Here is a 23181-nt window from a genome sequence, read left to right on the forward strand (position 1 = left end):
GTAAAGACGAATATATCTGTCACGCCACAACACAAATTGATCTTTTATGCTCTTAAACAATTCTCCGGTCAGTTCATCATAACGCAAGACAGAGACGACAGGCTACAATTGACGGTTAAAACTCTAGTGTAAAGTTAAATATGGTTGTTATTGTCGAAACCAAGCACGGAAACACAAATTATAACAGGTGCGTTACGTAACGCGATCAAAACACAATCAATGCAATTTGAGCCAAGATTAAAGATTATCCGATTAAATACCCAATGAGAACTACACCTTGTCAATCACGCAAGGTCGAAAGCCAAGAGCGTTTAATCCGGGGGCCTCATGATCTCTGTAGGTAGCAAATAATAGGTGATTTATGTCGTGGTCTTAATCCATATATTAATATAAATACAGTATGTTATTAAATACTTTGTTCGTGCTTCATAGGTTCTGATTGATTTGTTTATTGTAACTTTGTAAACAAATTGATTGATGGCGATATAGATAGTTTGTATTATAGCCAGCTTTCTCTCGAAGTATTAGCATACACAGGTTACGGGCGGTGAGGGAAAGGGGTCCACTAGATTGTGAGATGCTAACTGTAGGCCGGTTGGGGACGTTCTGGAATTTTCCGAGTCCACAATGGCCGTTTTACCAATGAGTATTTTGGGGAATATTCACCCTAACGCAAACCCTTTTTAGAAGACTGAACTTGGACCCAATTTACCTTTTACCTCCCTTAAGAGGGTTAGGGTTAGTATTCCCCAAAATGCTCATTCATATAAAGCGGCCATTGTGAACTCCGGATATTTTCGAATCCCCCAACCGGCCTGCAATTAGCATTCCCCCTCCCCACCCCAAGATTCTCTTGAAAGGGTAGAAGAGGCTGCTCAAACCGATAGATTTGTGTAACTCCTGGATGAAGAAATGATGAAGGCGGAGAGAGTCGACATGAATAGGAGACAGAGTGGTCGACGCTGAATAGACATACAAAACGGCTTATGTGGAATAAAGTGAGAATGTAGTTCATAATGTTTCGGGTATCAGAATTACATTCCCGCAGTGTTCTATATAAATATGTTTGGTACTGCCGTAGGGATTGTAGCTTATTCCACTTCACCAACGACGAGAACTCAGATAAATAGTGCTACAAATACACTGGATATGGTACACAATAAACAGAAATGATTAAAAACAAAAACAGCGCGAATTTGTCGGGGTTATAGTGTAAACATTCAATTAAATTCTTAACACGAAATTTCATTACATTTGAATCAATATCTTTGAAAACTGCTCAGAAACGTCCGCCTTATATTTATTGGGGATCTAACTAAACCTATTTGGTGAATGTTCATGTGCCTGATAATTCTTATTTTTCGAGTTATTGCGTCACACAGGGAAACGCTAAGCATTTTATTTGTGATAGATTCAATCACTGCTACGTCTATGACATGGGCTAAGCGAAGGGGACGCACTGTGTGCGTCATGGGTGGCCCCCTCATAAAAGGGAAAAATTGTGTGGTTTTGGTGATTCTTACAAAGTTATCGTATTATCTGTTCCGACGTTACAAATACAAATCGACTCTAGCATGTTTCAAAAAGCCCAAAATATCTCGACGCCGGGGGAAAAAACAACCCGGGCCCCAGCTAACGATATAAATATTGGACTGTTCTGATGCCACGGAATCGTGTTTCGCGGGAAACAACAGTGGTCACCACGCCCGTGAAACGTACATAGATCACGCTGTCTGAATTCTTAGCTCAAGCGGCGTCATCGAAAGCATTCCAAGGTCGCAGAGAATTCATTCCAGAAAAAGATTCGAAATTAAATCAAATGTTTTTTTTTGCACCGACTGGGCTAATAATGAAGACAGGCATACGCAATACATTGTGCTATGAGGGAAAGTTTTCCTGGACAGCGGCACTACGGCCTACACCTATTTCGAATTCCAGCTGTCAACGTCTCAATGTATACACGTCTCGGTTTGTCATCCTATACTTTGTCCCTTGGCAGGCCTTCTGCCCTGCACCACTGACAACGGGAAACGACCCCGGATAATCCAGATGAACTTTCAAGGTCAACACCAGGAGCAAACCCGAGACCTTCTGGCTATCTCAGACAACTTCTCAGAAACAGAATAACACAAATTATCTATAATATCGTATAATATCACTTTCTTTTCTACTCTACAAGGGGTCTCGTTTTATCGTCACACACGAACGATTAGGCTATACGTTGTTCCGGGGCCGTGCCTCCGTTCTACGGTAAACAGAGTGGAGCAAACACAACCCCGTAAGGACAAAATCTGAACACAGCAAACAAACTATAATATCATAATCAATCACTTCGTTTTCCAGTCTACAAGGGACCTCGTTTTTTCGTCCCATCCGAATGACTATATGTTGCTCCAGGCCATCACTCCATTCTACTGTTAAACAGAGTAGATGAAACACAACCCCGTAAGAACGAAATCTGACCACAGCAAACAGGCGATATCAATTAACCACTAATGAAAATATCATGTTAAAATGGCCGCTGTTCACAGTTTCTACCTAAATATAGAAATAGCCATTGACGAAAGGTGAAAATTGGTGTAATTTTACAACAATTTTCATTACAACAGAGACGATTTAAAGGACGATAATAAATATTGACACTTGTGTCTAAAAATGGACAGGCTAGAATATCAGGGTGAGTTCTGCTCATTTCACTCAACACCCTCTTTTATAACCCCTAATTTCTACACGACATAGACTAACCTAGGCGTTCATTTCCTTCCCAAATATGGAATAAGCACCCCCCCCCCCATTCTACCAAAACCAGGGGGAGAACATAACCTTTTTTGGTCTATCAACCACATGTCATAAACAGGTAGAATTTGATGGATAGTTTGACAATGGTAAGGATTTTACCAAAATATTACTGTTTTTTATAATGTATATAAAAATATCATCCATCTTCATTAGTACGTGGGATTTGCCTCTAGAATGTAATATCCAATAATTAGTTAAAGGACCAAAGTATTACATTGACAGACCTTCTAGAGACACCTGGACAGAAGCTCCAGAACTAGACCCGCCAAGTTTGTAAACTAATTGTAAATTCATAGTCAACGATTCGCATGAACCTGAACCAATTGCATACCTGATACTACACTCCCTGAAATCGTCAATAAAGAAGAATTGTTAGCAGAAGAATTGTACAGTCCATAATTGAAATCCAGGTCTATCATAAACCAAGTAAAATATCCCTGTTAAAACCTTTACAAACTGATGACATGTATTATATAGTTATTCAAGAAATATATGAATTTTTTGATAAGATGATACAAGTAATACATTTTCACCCTCTAAACTCAACCATCCGCGAGAAACTGGATGTTTATGGTTCCAATGGAGGTCATATTAGATTTATACTAATTACTGGACTATGACCTTACGACGTTACGGTGACGTAATTTGGCAATGTTTTTTCTTATTCTTTGGTAGCACTTTCCTATCTACCCGTAATACATTTATACCCTCCAAACTCACCCATTCCCGAGATATTGGAGTTTTAAGGTGGCCATATTGGATTTATGCTCATTGTTGCCGTATAACGTTATCACGTCACCAGGAAGTCGCCTGGCATTGTTTTTTTCTAGTTCTTTGGTAGCACTTTCCTGTGTACTCGTAATACATTTACATCCTCCAAACTTAACCATTCCCGAGATATCGGAGTTTTGAGTTTCAATGGCGGCCATATTGGATTTATGCAAATTATTGGCCGTATGACGGTATGACGTCACAGGGACGTTGCTCTGGGCCATCTGTACCACTTCCCTATCTACCCGAAATACATTTACACCCTCATAACTCAACTTTTTCCGAGATATTTGAGTTTTAAGGTGCCAATGGCGGGCATATTGGATTTTACTAATTACTCGAAAAGCTATCTTTTTATTTTGGGCGATTTTTGTTTGGGAGACCTTCAGGGACCCCTCTACCAGATTCCATTGAGAAAAATTATGTTGCAATTTGTTCTACGTATCCACTCCATATAGCTTTACCCGACTAAAGGTTGATGTGGCGAAGTATATGGAGCAGATTTCACGAAATTATTCTAGCTCTTCAATTGGTAATGTGTATGGGGTTGTATAATTCTAACTCTTAGGCTAACTCTCCCCCCCCCCCCCGTTCCTGCTCCCCCAATCCCCCAACCACCCTCTCTATCCCTCTTCCCCGTCTCTTGCCCTCCATCTCTCTCCTCTCACTCTCTCTCTCTCTCTCTCTCCACATGATGCACTGCTGAATAATAACATAATAGAGACGTCTATGATCAATCTGTTCTTATGCCGACCGTTGTCTAGATGTTGGCTGGAGTAATTGACCACATTTCCGTTGTCGTTTCTCGTATTCCCCCAGTTTCCATTAACAACAAAAATCATCTAAAACCAGAATAACTTTTTTGATATATTGGAACGATGATATTTGCTCTACAGACAAAAATGACAGACGTAAAACTTGGGAAAACACACTTCTTTTTGTTTTGAAAATACAGTAAATTGGACCACCTATGTCATTTTATTATACCAGAGCTATTTTAGAAGCTTTTAATCATAATAGCTCAGAATGTAGTCTCGTTGTCGTTTATAAACGTCGGGTTCGCTCCCGGTGTTGGTCGAGAAAGTTCGTCGGGATTTCCCGGCTTGGATTCCCCTTGTAAGATTACAGGGCGGAGTGCCTGACAAGGACTGCTGTCTAGTCGTTCGGATGGGACGAAAAACTGAGGTACTATGTACACATGGGCGTACACATTAAATATCCATTGGCAGATGGAATTCGATATAAAAGTAGGCCGTAGCGCCGCTGTCCGGGCAAAATTCCCCTCATAGCACAGTGTATGGCGTATGCCCGTCTTCATTAGCCCAGTCGGAGCAGAACAATACTAGGTGTTAAATCCTTTGTATTTCATTTCGTTAAGAGACTTGCCAATCGGTGGTTTAATAAAAAAAAAAGAAATAAAAAGAAGAAGAAGTGGGTCGATAATCCACCAAGATTTATTTTGGCTTGCTGAAAACAATTTTCTAATATTCCTGGACTTTATTCAGTGAGGCGACAAATTGCACACAGGCGTGATCGTCATTAGCATTTTTCAATACTGATAAAAATACAGATCTATATTTCGCTTCATTTATTTATACAAGGTCTGTCATTGGGTCAATTGGTGTGGTTCAATTTCCCTCATGTATTTGGCAATTATACAATAGGGTCCTCCGTTTTCCCCCACAGTTAAAGACCACTACGCACAAGACAATTATTGAAATAAAACTGAACCATATGTTAGTCCCGAAATGACCTAGTTTGTGTCGAGTGGACGTTACACCCCATTTGAGTTGCTTTAGTTGTCAACTATGCAATCCAAATCAACTTTTTTTTATTATTGTTTTTTTTTTATTATTTTACTGAGCGCCATGGAAAACGCATCACTGTTTTTCCCAAATATTTTATTACTAGGTGGTTTTGTATGTATAATATTATGCAATACTATGAACTATTGTTTCACACAATGCTCCCAAACGCAAAAAATATCGGCCCGTGTGCAAAAAAAAAAAATTGCACGAGATGCACATGAAAACCCCAATATTCACGTGCAGCATTGTGTGTGAGCCCTTTAAAAGCATGTTTTCAACTTAATGTACAGTACATGAACTGTGAAACATCAATCTGCCGTAATTTATTGTTGGGCGTGTGAAGGAATCGAGCTAGAGATGCCGAAACTTACTGAAAATCAACGGAATGATGCCATGGGAATGTCCAGGGCTGGCATGTCTACACGTGCTATTGCCACGTCAATTGTCATCAGTCCACTATTGTAAGGTTGGTTGAACGTGTTCGAGTTACTGGATCAACACGTGACCGTCAACGTCCTGGTCCACAACGCGTTACAACCCAGGCTCAAGACCGCTACATCCGGGTCACTCATCTGCGTGACAGATTCCGCCCAGCGACTCGAACAGGTGCAGCAGTCGTCGGAAGACAAGGACCAGTAAGTGCCAACACCGTAAGACGTCGTCTAAGAGAAGTAGGACTCCGTGCACGACGTGCTTATGTTGGAGCTATCCTCAGGGATCATCCCCGTCAGCGGCGTTTGATATGGGCTCAAGGACACCAGACATGGAGAAGAGTAGACTGGCAAAGTGTGCTCTTCAGTGATGAGAGTCGCTTTCATCTTTATCACGCTGATGGCCGTCAACGTGTGTGGAGACGTCTTGGGGAACGTCTTGCAGACTGCTGCGTCTTCGAAACGAATCGATGGGGTGGGGGAAGTGTAATGGTGTGGGGAGTCTTCACATTTCATCGCCGGACCGCCCTACACATTTGCAAGGGTCGCTTTAATGCTGTAGCCTACCGTGATGATGTCTTGCAACCAATTGTTGTTCCGATGTTTCGAGCGCACCCACAACTTCAGCACTTCCAACAGGATAATGCACGTCCGCATACCGCCAGTGTTAGTATGGACTACCTGGCTGCTAACAACATCAATGTCTTGTACTGGCCAGCCATGTCTCCGGACATGGCACCGATAGAACATGTCTGGGATGAGATTGGACACCGTCTGTATCGGAGACCACAGATGCACACCATTGCTGCTTTAGAAGCTGCTCTTGTCCAAGAATGGAACAATTTGCTCCAGGCCTTTTTCAAACATTGGTAAATTCCATGCGACGTCGCTGCACAGCGTGCGTAAGAGCCCGTGGAGGACACACGCGCTACTGACATCTGTGTCGTACTTTTGGTTTTGACCCCTCTGACTTTATACCGTTGATTACAGATTAAACATCTATAAGTGTACAAATGTGTTGTTATTGGTGTGTTCCCATTTGAATATTGTTCACAATAAGAAGCAAACTAAATAAGATATGTTTACAGGATCATTTTGTTGTACTAAAAACTAAGTGATGCGTTTTCCATGGCGCTCAGTATACTTTTTTTTTCTTTCTAGGTTATTATTAGGATATTAACTATGTAAAAATAAGTTTCGAGATTGCCAGGGAGTATTGCTACGTTTATGGTGATATGATACGCCTTCTTGACACCTATAAAATAAAGGTTCTCTGGAACTTTTAAACTCGTGTTAGTTTGATGTCAAGCATTTGTCTTTGATCAAAAGGGATACTACGGGTTTTGTTAATCTTTGAGTATATTTGGGTGTGACAACGGCCGAGACACAGGGTGGGTAACGCGGGTGACATCCACGGTACGGATGAAGATTACAAGGGGGCAGGGGGATGCACCCACACAATTCAATTCCAAACTGACAAGGTGTTCAAATTATGTAGTTATCACGTGATCATTCCATCCGTACCTCCCGCAATGGCCCTTTATACTACTGGGAGGGGGTTACTAAATTTGAGTACCGTTCCCATCTGAACAGCAGAATCACTCTTTAATACAACTATCATTTAGTTTTCGATCGACAGTGGCATTAACGCATTTACCGTACTTCCGAAACCACTCTAATTGCCTAGGTGAACGTTGAAATAAAGATCAAGTGCGTTCGTACGACGAACCAGGAACTTATAGCGATTTTGATAGTTTGCGATATCACCCTGGGTGGAAGCGGGCATTAAACCCGACAAAAATTCATGTCAAGTCACTTAAACTGCGTGCAATTTTGGGATTTATGATCAACCACACATAGAAACTCAAAGTACCGCGAGGCGGGACCTCGGTTTTTGTACCATGCGAACCAATAGACGTTGTTTCTCATAGGCAAAACAATTTTTTTCGGGCGAGCATTTCGGCTTGTGACCAAATGTTGAGGAAAATAAAATTTTAGTGAATATAAAAGGAAAAAATATGAACATTATTCCATCCCGCAAAATAAAGTGCTAGTGTACACATTGGCGTTTGGCGTGGATGTAAAAAAAAAACGGGACAGTAGGAATTCAATTACTGCTCGGACACACTGTATGGCGTATGCCCGTCTTCATTATCCCAGTGTAGAGCAAAAAGGTAGGACGTTAAACACCATTCCATTCATTTAAAGGCATTTAGCAATGTTTCGTTGACACCTCGTTGCGTCATTGTTCCAGAACAAAACCAATACAACGTGCAATTTGTCACCTTAAAGCATTTCTCTATTTTATGTGTTGTCGTGATATTTCCGACAAATGATGCAACAATCTTACTAGTAGGCTATATGTTGCGTATCACATATTGTCCTAATTTACACTGTGATGCATCACGCGCATTTGTACAGATCGTAATATAGATACATGTCGTACATTAAACATTACATGAGTTGGAATAAGACCGGTGCTTGTCGCCTCCTGTATTGTGCAGGGCAAGATTAAGGTTTTGGAGGGCCCTAGGCCAAAATATTTCACTAGTCCGGTGGCTGAAGGGGGGAATCGCCACCCGAGCTGCGAATTTATGAAACCACGTTTTTCTAGATCAGTTTTTTGCGTAGATTGTGAATCCTGGTGGTGATCAGGTGTTTGAGGGACCATTTTTGAGAAATAGGGGGGTCCAATGTTTGCAATTAGGGGGGGGGGGGGCAATGTCATTATTTTGATATAAATGATTATCGTGTTAAATATTAATAAAACATAAATTTCTGTCCATCTCTAAAGAAGTGTGTATGATGCCCCTGATGCCCCTGGCGAAGTGGGGTGGGGTGGTTGCAGGTTTGCGTGTAAGGACGGGGAGGGGGGGGGGGAATTGACGGGAAATGAGCTCAAGAGATCTGGAAATTTAAATCAAAAACACAGTTTTCTCCATCAGAAGAATCAAAATCAGGGGTCATAATATGAGCGGGATGAATATCTTTTTGGTTGCTGACCAGATACCAATTCACATTATAAATCTTCATTCCAGCCATGCAGCAAAAGACCACTACGGCAAGGTGGTAATAAAGAAAGGCCTGTTATTTTTTTCACCCAGAAAATCTTTCTTCTAGTGCCATCTGCTGATGTATGTCGCCTTCCACGATATTTTCTACCTTTGCCCGTTTCATTATCGACCAGAATGTGTATATTTGGATCATTGTTTGCGAGGAGAATGATAGGGATGTCTATTTCGTCCAAGCAAGAACGCAAAATACAATTTGTTTCAGCGCCTTCATTAATTTGCAATGCGAAGAGGAGTAGGTAAGCTATTTTGGTGTCCTCGTGGTTTGTTGTCAGTTCTAGGATATTCTTGACACTTTCAATACTAATCTTGATATATTTTTTTATTCAATCAAGATTAGTATTGAAGTGTCAAGAATATCTTGGCTTACATGCTTTCGGTGGGAATGACTATCTGTCTTTCTTTTTTCAACTTTCTAACAATTTTAAAGAGCTGGGACAGACAAATGAATTTTCTAGTGACGTAATTGCTGGTTTAGAAACAAATGTTTGTACCATGTACAGCGAAAGGCGACTTACGTCAGCAGATAACACTAGAAGAAAGATTTTCTGGGTGAATTTTAATTGTGATGAAAAATATCAAACCTTTCTTTCTTTATTACCATCTTGCCTGAGTAGTCTTTTGCTGCACATTAAACGCAACAATTTTGTTGCAACCAATGATTGAACAAGATGATCCCGCGATACAAGGCTGGAATGAAGATTTATAATGTGAATTGGTATCTGAAGCATATGCAAAGGATTATGCGAGCTGTTGGTCAGCAACCAAGAAGATATCTATCCCGCTCATATTATGAACTTTGATTTTGAATCTTCTGATGAAGATTAAGAATAAACTAATATCTAAACATGCCTCTGATTTACTGTGTTTTTATGTACATTTCCAGATCTCTTGAAAAGTACCATTATAATTTAATATTTGGAATAACGAAATTCGTACTGAACGAAAAAGCAAATCGGTTAAAATACAAATGTATATTTCATTTGGTTTTTCTTATACTTTCAATGGCCTACACTATATGAAGATCTGACCAGTTGAACTGGGAGTTCGCGTCAGGAGTCATACGAGCGGCTTTTGACCCTATGACGCCAGACATTGATTAATCAATCAGCGTTGACGTTTCTGGGGGTTTACCCACAGTTCCGTGCAGAGTACGCCAAGAACTCGCCGTAACAGATCGCTTCATTGGCTAATTTTGAGCCAAGTGTGTTCTGTCCCCAAAATTACACCCCTCCCCCCTCCCCATACAATGGGAATCTTACACCCATATACAGAGGTGTGAAGCGGAATTAAAATGTAATGTTTTTACCAAGCTCTAAGAAAATCATCATCCCCCCCCCCCGTCCACCCTCCATACACACTCACCTGCTAGCCCCCCCACCCCACCTTCCACAAATCAAATCAGTTGTCTAAGGGCATCATACCCACTTCTTTAAAGACGGACAGTCCTAGAAATTTATGTTTTATTAATATATAACATAATCATTTATGTCAACATAATGACATTGCCCCCCAATTATTGTAGACATTGGACACCCTTTATCTCGAAAACGCCCCCTCAAACGCCTGATCACCGCCCAGATTCGGAATCTACGCAAAATACTGGTCTAGTAAAACTAGGTCTCATAAATTCACAGCTCGGGTGGCGATTCCCCCCCACCCCCTTCAGCCACCGGATTACACGGGGCCTATTACACAGGCATCCATCCATCAAATACAAAATATCAAAATTAGCCCTACTGACTGTAAATTCTAATTTATACAGAATTTACAGTATAGGCCTATTTAATCTTCGATACTATAAAGGTTTCACTTTATTTACTAAGAAAATCCATAAAATAAGTAATTTAAACTTTGCTCTGATATAAGCAAATTCGGATATAAGCAATTTCAAGCTGTCACCCGACCCGTTGATTATATCCGGGTTCCACTTTACCAGTAGTTCAGCTCTGAACGTAGGTCTCATTACACTCGCCCTGTACGGTCGCGAAATTTAGTTAAGCCTGGGGGAAAAAAATTGGGATTTTTGACACTGTAAGCACATGTGCGTAGTGTGCAGAATCAGGAACATAATTCCAGGTCATGGTCGATGTACACATATGACATTCATGGCATAAATCATCAATGACGCCTAAATAAAACATGCCACGATTCCAGAAGACAGCTTCCAATCTTCGCCTCATTCCTCACATCCGATCTGATGAATGGGCCTTGAGAATGTATAATAATGTCATACCCCCACCAGATCCCCTGTCAGTTTGTAATCTCGCATTTCTGTAACCCCACATTTTGAATGGTCATTATATTGATACGAGGAAGTCTTTCAAACCACGATAGGTAGGCTAAATAATCCCAGACGGTATTAAATTAAATTTGAAGCAGCAGGTTTCGTTTATGAACTACTAGCAGTGACCGGGCGTAGCACGCATATAGCCATGAACCAGAAGTAGCATAACTCCAAAATCGAAAGTGGTAGTCCAGCGCCACCAATCGTTACTCCCCGGAACGAGCTACCCCTACCAAATTTCTGCCTAGGGATAGCCCTAGGGTAGCCACCAACCCTGGACAAACAAAAGACAAATATTAGTACAGATTCGTTGGTATTTTATTTTATATATATTTACACACTGTATTCTTTCCCAATTTAAAGTTCCTCTCTTGACTAAAATTCGTCATCATGTCCCCCTCCCCTTACCCCACAGATATGGAATTCCTCCCAATTAAAAATCACTCTTATTAGACAACAGATCGCGCAGTTGGGAGAAATCGTGATACAACTTGTCGAAACTTATTAATTTCCCAAAAGATCATTAAATTTAGATTTCTTGCACGTTGCGTCTAATCACCTTCATTGATTAAAAACAACCTCGTCGACCTATCAACACATTAGCTAGATTAAATAACCATTAGGATGGATCTGGCTTAACAATTGGTGTGTCTTTATTAATGATATCAGCAGTGCCGGGTTTACCTGTAGGTTTGATTTATATATTTATATTTTTGATTTATATATTGGTTATTTATATTTGATTGATAATTTATTTTAAACATTTCCAACAAAGATTATTTAGCTGCCCGGAAAAGCAGGATAGAACTCCATTTCGCTTGCGCAGATTGTGTTACCAGAGAAGTGGCTGTTTAGACGATTTCGGTGGCCAAATGGTTTAACGGGTGCCCGTCAGATCATACGGTCTGTCATTGAGTTAAGTGGCTGATTTCGATTCCCCGCTTGTACCTGACAAGGAAAAGGGTTGCCTGTAGGCCTACAACCTCGTGTTTTTACCCCGTAGTTTATCCTCTGGTTAATATTCAACGAGGAAACAATAAACTTGGGTGGCCGTGTAGAGATTTTCAATTAATGGGAAATAACTCTATTTGGACATAATATTGTGAACTTTGAACCTTATATAAACAACTCGAGAAGCACAGTAATTGACTTGTTTTCAAGTTATATAATTTTATTTTCCCGACACCATTGTGAAGGAGTAGTTAAGATGGCATCTGATGAAGTCTTGAGAGAAGGTATTTACTGCACAATGTTAATTCATATTAATTGTATGTTCGCAATGCAGCCGCAGGCGTTATTTGATGTTGAAATGCAAGTAAATAATTGAATTAATGAGCTGAGGCGTGAATGAAAGAAAGGCAACAGGGTAGGCTAGCAAACATGTTTAACATCCAAGTTTAGTGTACCATGAAGACGGACATACGGCAGGAAATTATAATGGCTCACTAACCAGGATCGTCACACAGGTTCAGTCCTGTTGAAAGGGTCCCATACTCCCTTGTTCAACTTAGCGTGCAAGGAAAGAACCCTTATCATCCTTATGATGCGGTTGTCATCCAATCTGTATTAAATAAATTGATATTTACGAAAAATAAATATGAGACACCCCTTTTGCAGCTGTGGGAGTATGTTTTGTTTTGTTGCCTGCCGACATGTGTTTTTATTTCTAGGCCTTCAGTTCAGATTTAATGAAATGTTAACCTTTTATCTTTTTTTTAGGGGTTCGTCAGAATTTATCTGCCTGGATAGAAAAATTAGAATGTGGTGGAGATTTAGAAAAACAGAATTATTACAAGAAGAAATTTATACATCGATTAAAAACCTCCCCAATAGCCATCGAAATAGATAAAGCCAATGAACAACATTATGAAGTACCAACTGAATTTTATCTGACTGTAAGTATCAGAAGCTATACCAGGGCAGCCCAGAAGATTTTTATGTCCCTGAGCAAGAAAATTTTGAAATCTTTATGCCAAAAATAGGGTTTCTGACTTTACCCCTGAGAGAGTAGGGCATTGGACATCGAATTCTGGGGCTCTGCAGCATGAATACTCGCTGTGCCGATGTAGGAAAAATTAAATATGGTACATATTTCTCACTGACGTAGAATTTTTTTGTCCCCCGCCTTTCGAAGAAAGCAGGGGACTATTAAAATGGGTTCGTCCGTCTGTCTGTCTGTCCGTCTGTCTGTCCGTCCGTCTGTCTGTCCGTCACACTTTTTGGGACACAATAACTCTCTTCCTAATTGAGCTAGAATGTTCAAACTTGGTGTATGTGTTTATTAGGTCAATGCCTTGATGGAGTTCGAAGATGAGCATTTTCCGCTTAGGGTAAGCAGAGATAAGCAATTTGATTGGTTGATGCTTTGGGACACGATAACTCTCTTCCTAATTGGGCTAGAATGTTCAAACTTGGTGTATGTGTTGATTAGGTCAATGCCTTGATGGAGTTCGAAGATGAGCATTTTCCGCTTAGGGTAAGCAGAGATAAGCAATTTGATTGGTTGATGCTTTGGGACACGATAACTTTTAATTGAGCTAGAATGTTCAAACTTGGTGTATGTGTTTATTAGGTCAATGCCTTGATGGAGTTCGAAGATGAGCATTTTCCGCTTAGGGTAAGCAGAGATAAGCAATTTGATTGGTTGATACTTTGGGGCACGATAACTCTCTTCCTAATTGAGCTAGAATGTTCAAACTTGGTGTATGTGTTTATTAGGTCAATGCCTTGATGGAGTTCGAAGATGAGCATTTTCCGCTTAGGGTAAGCAGAGATAAGCAATTTGATTGGTTGATGCTTTGGGACACGATAACTCTCTTCCTAATTGGGCTAGAATGTTCAAACTTGGTGTATGTGTTGATTAGGTCAATGCCTTGATGGAGTTCGAAGATGAGCATTTTCCGCTTAGGGTAAGCAGAGATAAGCAATTTGATTGGTTGATGCTTTGGGACACGATAACTTTTAATTGAGCTAGAATGTTCAAACTTGGTGTATGTGTTTATTAGGTCAATGCCTTGATGGAGTTCGAAGATGAGCATTTTCCGCTTAGGGTAAGCAGAGATAAGCAATTTGATTGGTTGATACTTTGGGGCACGATAACTCTCTTCCTAATTGAGCTAGAATGTCAAACTTGGTGTATGTGTTTATTAGGTCAATGCCTTGATGGAGTTCGAAGATGAGCATTTTCCGCTTAGGGTAAGCAGAGATAAGCAATTTGATTGGTTGATGCTTTGGGACACGATAACTTTATTTATTTTGGGATTTCAGCGGGGGACATCAGCCTCACTGTTGGCTTGTTTTTATATATAATTATTGGCCCCGCCCCCCCCCCTCAAGAAAAGGGTTTCTGTCAGACCTTATAATCATACGCGCATGTGTTAAACCATTCGACCACCCAACCCCCCTACGTAGAAGGTGGCAACTAGATGACTGTCGAAGGGTTCAAAGGACCATCAGGATTATTCCAGCCTGGATTTCAATTGTTAGGGGGTGCTGTCTAGTGGTTTGCATGGGATGCAAAATCGAATTCCAGCTGTGTACACATTGTTAAAAGGCTTTAACACTTGGAATTTGTCTAGTCATTCGAATCGGACGAATGCTCTTAAAAGATATAAAAATAGGCCGTAGTGCCGCTGTCTATTCAAAATTTCCCTCCATAAGCCCAGTCAGAGCAGAACAGTTGGACTTTAAACCCTATCATTTTATTTCATTTCTTTTAATATTGTGTTGATAAGATGTTAAACCCAATTCCCTTTTATTATATTTCAGTCTCTGGGTAAAAGATTAAAATACAGTGGATGTTATTTCCCTGATGGTGTTAAAGATCTTGATCAAGGTAAATGCAGTATAATGTTTCATGCCAGATGGTTTCACTTTAAAATTTTGCCTATTGATGAATTTTGCTTAACTCATCCCAATTTGTTTTTATATATTTTATAAATGAAATGAAATGGTGTTTAGCATCCTACTTTTTTGCTCTGACTGGGCTAATGATGATGTGCATCTGTCAGGGTTCTTTTGCGTGCACGCCAATGTGTACCTGGGACCTCAGTTTTCTCTCCCATCAAAACGATGAGACAGCTGTCAGGTCCCCTGTGCCACTGACAAGGGTGAACCACGCCGGAAACTCCAAATGAACTTTAAGACTGGTAATATGGCTGAAATTTCTAATAAATGTAGTGAAATGGGGTTTAACATCCTAGTGTTCTGCTCCGACTGGGCTAATGAACATGGGCATAAATAGTCAAAAGCAAGTTAAATATAATTATTTCTGTGTTATGTTTTTTTAGCGGAAGATCTGTCACTATCTATGTACTGTGACAGGGCCAAGATACAAGATGGACAAACAGTTCTGGTAATTTATTTAAAGTATCACACTTGTTAATTAGGCGATATAACAAAAATAGTCTGATTCTCAGATAATCCAGCTTCAATTAAATAGGACTGCATAACCTGTTCTTTTTTAATATTAATAACAAATAAAAACAGTCTCATTGATTACTGCACTTAAATGTTATAGCCCAGTCACAGGAAGTAGATCTATTAAAACAAATGAATGAATCTAGAAATGTGGCATAGGCTCACAACCCTGATGAATGTTACTGACAATCATAAATGATACTGGACAATCATACATTCCTATAAACAACATGATGAGATAACTGTTGGTTGTGCCTGGAAATGTGATGTTTGTTAGAAGTCATTTAGTCCAGTAGCGATCCTTTGACAAAATAAAAGCTCAAAAATAAAAACCTCCCTCCCACATCAGATTTTTGGTACCTATTGTCTAAGAATCAGAATAGTATTTTCGTATGGCCTAATTTATAGAAACCAGGATTATAGTATATGTGCGGTCGTACATTTGTTAAACATGGTAATAATTTGATGCCAAATGTACACTTAACCAAATAAAGAATATTTTTGATATAGAGGGGAACCAAAACATCCAAATCACAGATAACATTAACTTCCTTGGTTTACATACAGTTTGCATGATGATGACATGAAATTATGGCATTATCTGTGTAGTTGTCTGGGATCTCCTGTTTCCTGCCACTGATGATGAGGAACCTTGCATGCACCTGAATTAATGAAAAGTATTATAATGTTAGTTCTGATGTAGATGTGTTTAGTGGTGGTATGGAAGTCCCCTTTGGACAGTAAACTCAATTGCTCTCTCTCTCTCTCTCTGACTGTCTCTCTCTCTCTTCTCTCTGACTGTCTCTCTCTCTTCTCTCTGACTGTCTCTCTCTCTTCTCTCTGACTGTCTCTCTCTCTCTCTCTCTGACTGTCTCTCTCTCTCTTCTCTCTGACTGTCTCTCTCTCTTCTCTCTGACTGTCTCTCTCTCTTCTCTCTGACTGTCTCTCTCTCTCTCTCTCTGACTGTCTCTCTCTCTTCTCTCTGACTGTCTCTCTCTCTCTCTTCTCTCTGTATTGATCTCTGTCTCTCTCTAACTTGGTCTCTAACTATCTTTCTCTCTCTAGCTCTATCTATCTCTCTGTTTCACTCACTATCTTGATCTCCGTCCAAGTCCCTGTCTAACTCTCTCTCTATCTCTCTCTAACTCGCTCTCTACCTGTTTTGCTCTCTGTCTCCCTCTAACTCGCACTCTATCTGACTCTCTGTCTGTCTCACTCTAACTCTCTCTCTAACTGTCTTGCTCTCTGTGTCCCTCTTGCTCTCTGTCTCGCACTAAGTCTAACTCATTTGCTCACTAACTCTAACTCTCTCACTCGCGCTGTAACTGACTCTCTGTGGGCAGAACAGATAAACATATCTCTATTTGTTTTTTTTTGCAGGATTTAGGTTGTGGTTGGGGATCATTTGGTTTGTTCGTGTGTGAGAAGTTTCAAAGATGTCAAGTAACCTGTGTGTCAAATTCTAACACACAGAGAGAGCATATATTAAATGAAGCGGCAAAGAGAGGATACGGCAGTCGACTGGATTGTATCACAGCGGACGCCAATTACTTCACCACATCTAAAAGATTTGATAGAATTGTCTCCATCGAGATGTTTGAGGTATGTGTATCAATTGTGTTTGCGGTATATCAGGGTTTTACGGTCCAGTGTACATATACGTTGGCGTCCAGATAAAAGATCCCTTGGCAGTTGGAATTCGATATAAGAATATTGATGGCATAGGAAGAACTATGAGTTATTATTTTTATTTATAGCAAATATGAGTGATTTTGATTTATAGCAATTATGAAGTTATTTTGATTGATAGCATATGAAGAACTATGAGTTATTATTTTCTGCCACATGAAAACTGAGTTATTATTTTTATTTATAGCATATGAAGAACTATGAGTTATTATTTCAAAGAGTATCCACATGGTTGAAGCCAGCTGGTTTACTGTTTATCCAGATTTTATGTCATCAAGCACATTCCTACGCCTTTGATACAAAACCAGGTGCAGACACTGAATGGATGGCCAAAAATTTCTTTTCTGGTGGAACCATGCCATCTGTAGACTTGTTTCTACATTTTCAGGTGAGTCTCTCTCAAAATTATGCAAGGAAGTTAATTCAAGCTTTAAAATCATTGATCAGAAGGGAGCCACAGTGGTTCAATGAGTTAGGTGCTGACTTTGTAATAAGAACGTTCCAGGTTTGATCCTGGTGTTGGGACGAGATGGGTGGTCTAGTGGTTTGATGTGTGTGCCTGAAATCAGAAGCTCTGTCATTGAGTCAAGTGGCGTGGCTACGATTCCCCACTTGAACGTGACAAAGAGTACGGTCACCTGTCCAACCTCTCTAGAGTCTAGACCATCGGATTAGAACTAAGTCTCGATTGTCTATTACCATTGCTACAATTATAAAATTCATAACTTTGGTCAAAGTAAAGTAATTGGAATGAAATTTTTAATATATTCATTTTTCATTATCTATTTTTGACCTATTATAGCAAGAACAGCAAGCTCTTATATAATGTAATTTTACATAGTTTTTTTGTATACAAGGATGCAGAGTGTTGATGACTGACTTGTTCTATTTATTTCAGAATAATATATCCATAGATGATCACTGGGTTTTAAACGGAACTCATTACTCTAAAACTCTGGAAGCCTGGTTAGAAAAAATGGATGCCAATAAAGATAAAATCAAACAGATATTTTCGAAAGCATACGGAGAAGATGCCGACAAACAAATATTTAATTTTAGACTATTCTTTATTTTCTGTTCAGAAGTTTTTGGTTTTAAAAATGGCAATGAATGGTTAATAGCTCAATATCTTTTCAGGAAAAAAATCCCAAGTAAATTTTAGAAATTGCGATTTAGAAATTTATTTGTATGACTGTCACTACAACTCGGGTATTGTGTAGTGTTTTAGCAGCAGTTTCTGTATATAATATTTAGTTTCAAACAATTGTTGGCACACTGTTAAAATACTTAGACAATCATCGAAAAATATTTTTAATTTCTCTGAGCTGTGGTGCGTAATTAACTGAGTATAACACAACACAGTTCTATGGATAACAATCACTATATTATATACACACAATGTTTCGACCAGTGAATTCTTGTTGAAACGTGTGTATATAATATAGTGATTGTTATCCATAGAAATGTGTTGTGTTATATTATGTTCAATCGCTAAATGCCATTCAAAGATTATAATTAACTGAGTAATTAGTTTCTAAACTATACTCAGAGAAAGTAAATAGTTATAAATATTAGAAATTGAGATTTAGAAAATTATTTGTATGTTTCTGCTGGTTAGTATGTAGATTTTGTATACAGAAATATTTCAAGCTGTTGTAAAATTTTGATATAAATTGTTATAAATTGTTATATAATTGTGATTTTGTATGATTGTGATTATTATTATATTTTTTATACACAATAGATATTCAGTACAGTAGTATATGATTTTCTACCTCTCACTCTAGAATTAAACTTGTTTACCTTTATTTAGATACTCACAAGATGATTAAACATTATTTACTATAATAAATTATATTTTCTTTTAATACAGGATATCCATTTTTCATGTAAGTGCAGAGGGGGGGGGGGGGATCACATACAAACAAATACACAAGACAAACCTACAAACATAACACAATATACACAGGCATCTCAATGAACAAACGCACCTATCAGATCAGGTGATTGGATCCGGTGGGGTAAATCTCCCTCAACCAAACCCACCACGATCCTTCCCCATTACATTACTGTAATCATTACAGCAGAACTTTAGGCCATTGAGTGAGCTGCGGTGGCTCAGTGAATAAGACATTGGCTCGCTTACCTGGGGGTCCAGTGTTCGACCCTTGTGTTAGTGAGATAGTTCATCCGGATTTTCCGGTGTTGTACCTTTTTGTCTGTGGTGCAGGATGGAGGCTTGTAGGGTCTGGCAAGGAAAAATGTATAGTTGTTTGGATTGAACAAATAATCAAGGCCCCTAGCTATCTACAAGGTCCCATGCACACACTGGCGTGCACGTAAAAGTTCCCTTGACAGTTGAATTCAAAGTAAGAGTAGGCCGTATGCCCGTCCTTATTAGCCCAGTCAGTGCAGAATAGTAGGACGTTAAACCCGCATTTCATTTCATTTTGGTCCATTCAACCAATATAATCGACGGGAGATTAAGGGGAGATAATTACGTATGGTTATGGAGTCAGACTAACAATTATCCATGTTAAATCCATGCTGTTTCTTGACTATAACAATTTTTAGAACGATCTGATGACGTTAATTTGTATAAACACACCAGGAGAACATGTCAAAATCAATGACGGATTTAGGATAAGGAGAACCTGTGCTAGTTAAAAGTTATGAGGCCCCTTACATGGCACTGAAGGAGGTAGCCCCGACATGCCTATACAGGCAGTCCGACATATACGCTCAGAAAATGTAGGAGTAGTTAACATAATACATACCACCTGATAATTCATTATTTTTAAGTTTTAGGCAAATCTTTGAATTATCAGGGAAGACGCCCCTTGCCCCACCTGGGCCCACGGGGCCCCTGTGCTTAAGCCCAATAGTAACCGCGGCACTGGTCACAATCATCCGATAATACTATTGAAGGGCGTTGGCCGTCTCGATTTTGTGCTGCGCCCGGTCAGTGAAATCTGTTGAGACGTCATTTTCCTAATTCATTTCCGTTTCCTTTCTGATCTTTAAGCCAGAAAATAGTAACGACTATTCTCCAAATCCTGCCAGAATTTTAACACTCTTTTTTTGTTTCTTGATCAAAAGGTCAACAAAAATTACCAGACGAACTTGTACTTGCGCAGAATGCGAACGCAACCACCATCTTAACGCTGAGTTGATAAGTTGTGAAGTAGTTTGCCATCTATTATCAATGGTATGTTTCAAGTATTCATGTTTAATATCGAAATGATATTGAGAGAGATCGGTCCGCAAACTCCTGTATCTTTGACTATATATATCAAACTCTTCCATGCAGGAAGCGGGGGGGGGGGGGACTGACAAGGCCTCGCGAAGCCGTTTGTGTGCGCGTAAAGGAACCCTTGATTGCTAGAATTCGATGAAGACTAGACGGAAACGCCGCTGCCATGGCAAAAAAAATGCACCTTCCCCCATAGCACAATGCGTGGTGAATGTCCATCCTTGTTAACCCTTTGATTAAAAAAAGTAAAGGCATTGAACCCCTTTTCCAATTTATCCCAATTTATACACTTGACTTCATAGCACGTTAAATATCCCCTGACAGTCGTACATCGGAATAAGAAGGGGTTAATGCACTTACCTAATAGATTTTTCCAGCAAATAATACAGTGCACATTGTGCTTGGCGGGGTTGCCTTATTAAAGAAAACAAATTAATACCGTGCATGTTTTACGCGAGGTGGGTGAATCCAAAGGAAATCACCATTTTATTTAAAAATCATTATATACCTATTGAATTTAATCACAAAAATGTGTGATCGATCACTAAAAAATATATGACACAAAATATATACAATACAAAATATATGATAGAAAATAATATACAGCACAAAATTCTAGGAACTAATTTCTGAGTGGTTTCCCTTTATCGATGGTGCAGGACGGAGGACCTGACAAGGACAGCTGTCTAGTCGTTCGGATGGGACGAATACCCGAAGCCCCGTGTACACAATGGCATGCACGTAAAATTTTCCTAGGCAATTGGAATTCGATATAAGAGTAGGCCGCTGTGCAGCTGTTGGGGCAAAATGTATCTCATTGTACATTGTATGGCGTATGCCCGTCTTCATTAGCCCAGTCGTAGCAGTAGGACGTTAAACCCCATTCCTTTCATTTAATAAATAGAAGCCACTGATAATTATTTGAGGAATTTGTTTAATCCCTTGCTCCGATCATCATTTGAGGCATAGAGCCGCGGTGGCTCAGTGGTTAAGACGCTGACTCGTTAACCAGGTGTTGGCCGAGAAAGTTCTGACAAGTACAGTGCTTAGCCGTTCGGATGCAATGAAAAATCGAGGTCCCGTTTACACACCGGCGTGCTCGTAACAAAACCCTTGACAGTTCGAATTCGAAATAGGAGTAGACCGTAATCACAGTGTCAAAATGGCTCAATTCCATTCAGTATTTACAAAGATATGATGAATTTAAAATTTATGAATATTCGACATCCTCTGCTGACGATATAGGATATGGTCAAACAAGCCAGCGCCACGTATAATCTTTACTAAATTCTATTAATGTGCCTCTTGTAACCCTATCGTTGATATTTTGATTTTAATTTCTTAATTAAAGGAGCTAAATCTCTATTTTTTGACAACTAGAAATTGACAAAAATTGTCACAAATGGATCGCAAAGCATATAATAATGTAATATGAATGTATATAAACTGAGTTACATTCAGTCGTTTCTGTTTTACTGTAATTATGTTCGGCGAAATACACGAAAAGTCCAATTTGAATGGCAGTCTTTGGCGTTTGGTTATTCCAGTCTACACCGGTAGTATGTTTAGCCTCGTTCATCGTGTCGCTTCTTTACAAATTGCACCCGAAAGCAATTTGGCACGAGATTCGCGTGCCAATTATAAAATTATCATTTTTGTCTTAACCATCTCTTCACGGTAAGATAATAACATCAATGTTGATTTAAATTGACCAATAAGTCTTGTTTGCAATGTCGAAGACTGTGGATGATATATAAATTATTTATTTGAATTAAAGACTTGCTTCCTTTAAATGTTAAATAATCAATTCGGGTAAATTTTAGCCTGAATTATAAGCCGTAGAAAATGAGATATTGTCCCGGGGGCTGGGGTGACCTACTGGTCCAGAGTGTCGCGCTTCGAGCTCTAGCTGGCAGGTCAACTTTGGGTTACGGTCGTGTTTTCGATCCCTGATGTGAGCGTATGTGGCATGGAGCTAGGGGCGTCTTTTCAACCTCGTGGGTTTACTCCTAGTACTCCGGTTTATTCCCACAAGAAAGACCCCTGCACTAAGACAATAAAAGTAAAAATAAGACAACTTGTCTGCAATATCACCCTCGGTGGACGCGGACTTTAAACACCAAAGAACAACAAAAACAGATGTCCGAAAAATTAAAATGGCGAACAACGGTTAGAGCAGATGAATTATAAATGAATATACATGTAGTTCGTAAATAAATTAATTAGAATGATGCTGGTTAATGAAGATGATTATATTTAATAATGGTTTGTGAAGATGATAAGTTTTAAATGCTAATAGAATTCGGGACGATCTCTGGATCAAGATAAATATATGGTGGGTTTCTGGATTGGTTTCTTTCCTTGATCGTTTTACTGATTTGTCGTAATTCCAAACGAAATCTGTAAAAAAAAAAAAAAAAAAAAATACACCATTATATTACAATTAAGAAAAGAAATGAAATAAAATGGGGTTTAACGTTGTACACCAACCGGGTTAATGAAAACGGTTGCTACACTTATATGTAAAAAGAAAATATATAAACTTGTCATTATTAGATTGAACACCGATCTGGAATCTTGGATATTGCTAGTAGGGCCCACTGCAGTGTCAGATTTAGACTTGATTCGGATTGCTTTGCAGCCGGGCTTAACG

General features: G+C 39.4%; 1 protein-coding gene across 1 annotated transcript; it reads left to right on the top strand.

Annotated features, from left to right (window-relative positions):
- Positions 1–12296: 12296 nt before the first annotated feature.
- LOC126830231 (uncharacterized) lies at positions 12297–18925 on the top strand. Its single transcript, XM_050560580.2, has 7 exons — positions 12297–12402; positions 12887–13062; positions 14936–15002; positions 15457–15521; positions 16967–17188; positions 17463–17663; positions 18174–18925. The coding sequence occupies exons 1-7, from the start codon at positions 12375–12377 to the stop codon at positions 18435–18437; spliced, it is 1023 nt and encodes a 340-aa protein (XP_050416537.2). The 5' UTR covers positions 12297–12374; the 3' UTR covers positions 18438–18925.
- Positions 18926–23181: the final 4256 nt, after the last annotated feature.

The sequence above is a fragment of the Patella vulgata genome, chromosome 8 (assembly GCF_932274485.2).
Source record: "Patella vulgata chromosome 8, xgPatVulg1.2, whole genome shotgun sequence".
In the NCBI taxonomy this organism is placed as follows: domain Eukaryota; kingdom Metazoa; phylum Mollusca; class Gastropoda; family Patellidae; genus Patella; species Patella vulgata.

Coding starts and splice junctions, on each gene's coding strand:
- LOC126830231 (XM_050560580.2), top strand. CDS start 12,375: ATGGCATCTGATGAAGTCTTGAGAGAAG. Junction 13,063..14,935: donor CAACTGAATTTTATCTGACT/GTAAGTATCAGA, acceptor ATTATATTTCAG/TCTCTGGGTAAAAGATTAAA. Junction 17,664..18,173: donor ACTTGTTTCTACATTTTCAG/GTGAGTCTCTCT, acceptor TATTTATTTCAG/AATAATATATCCATAGATGA.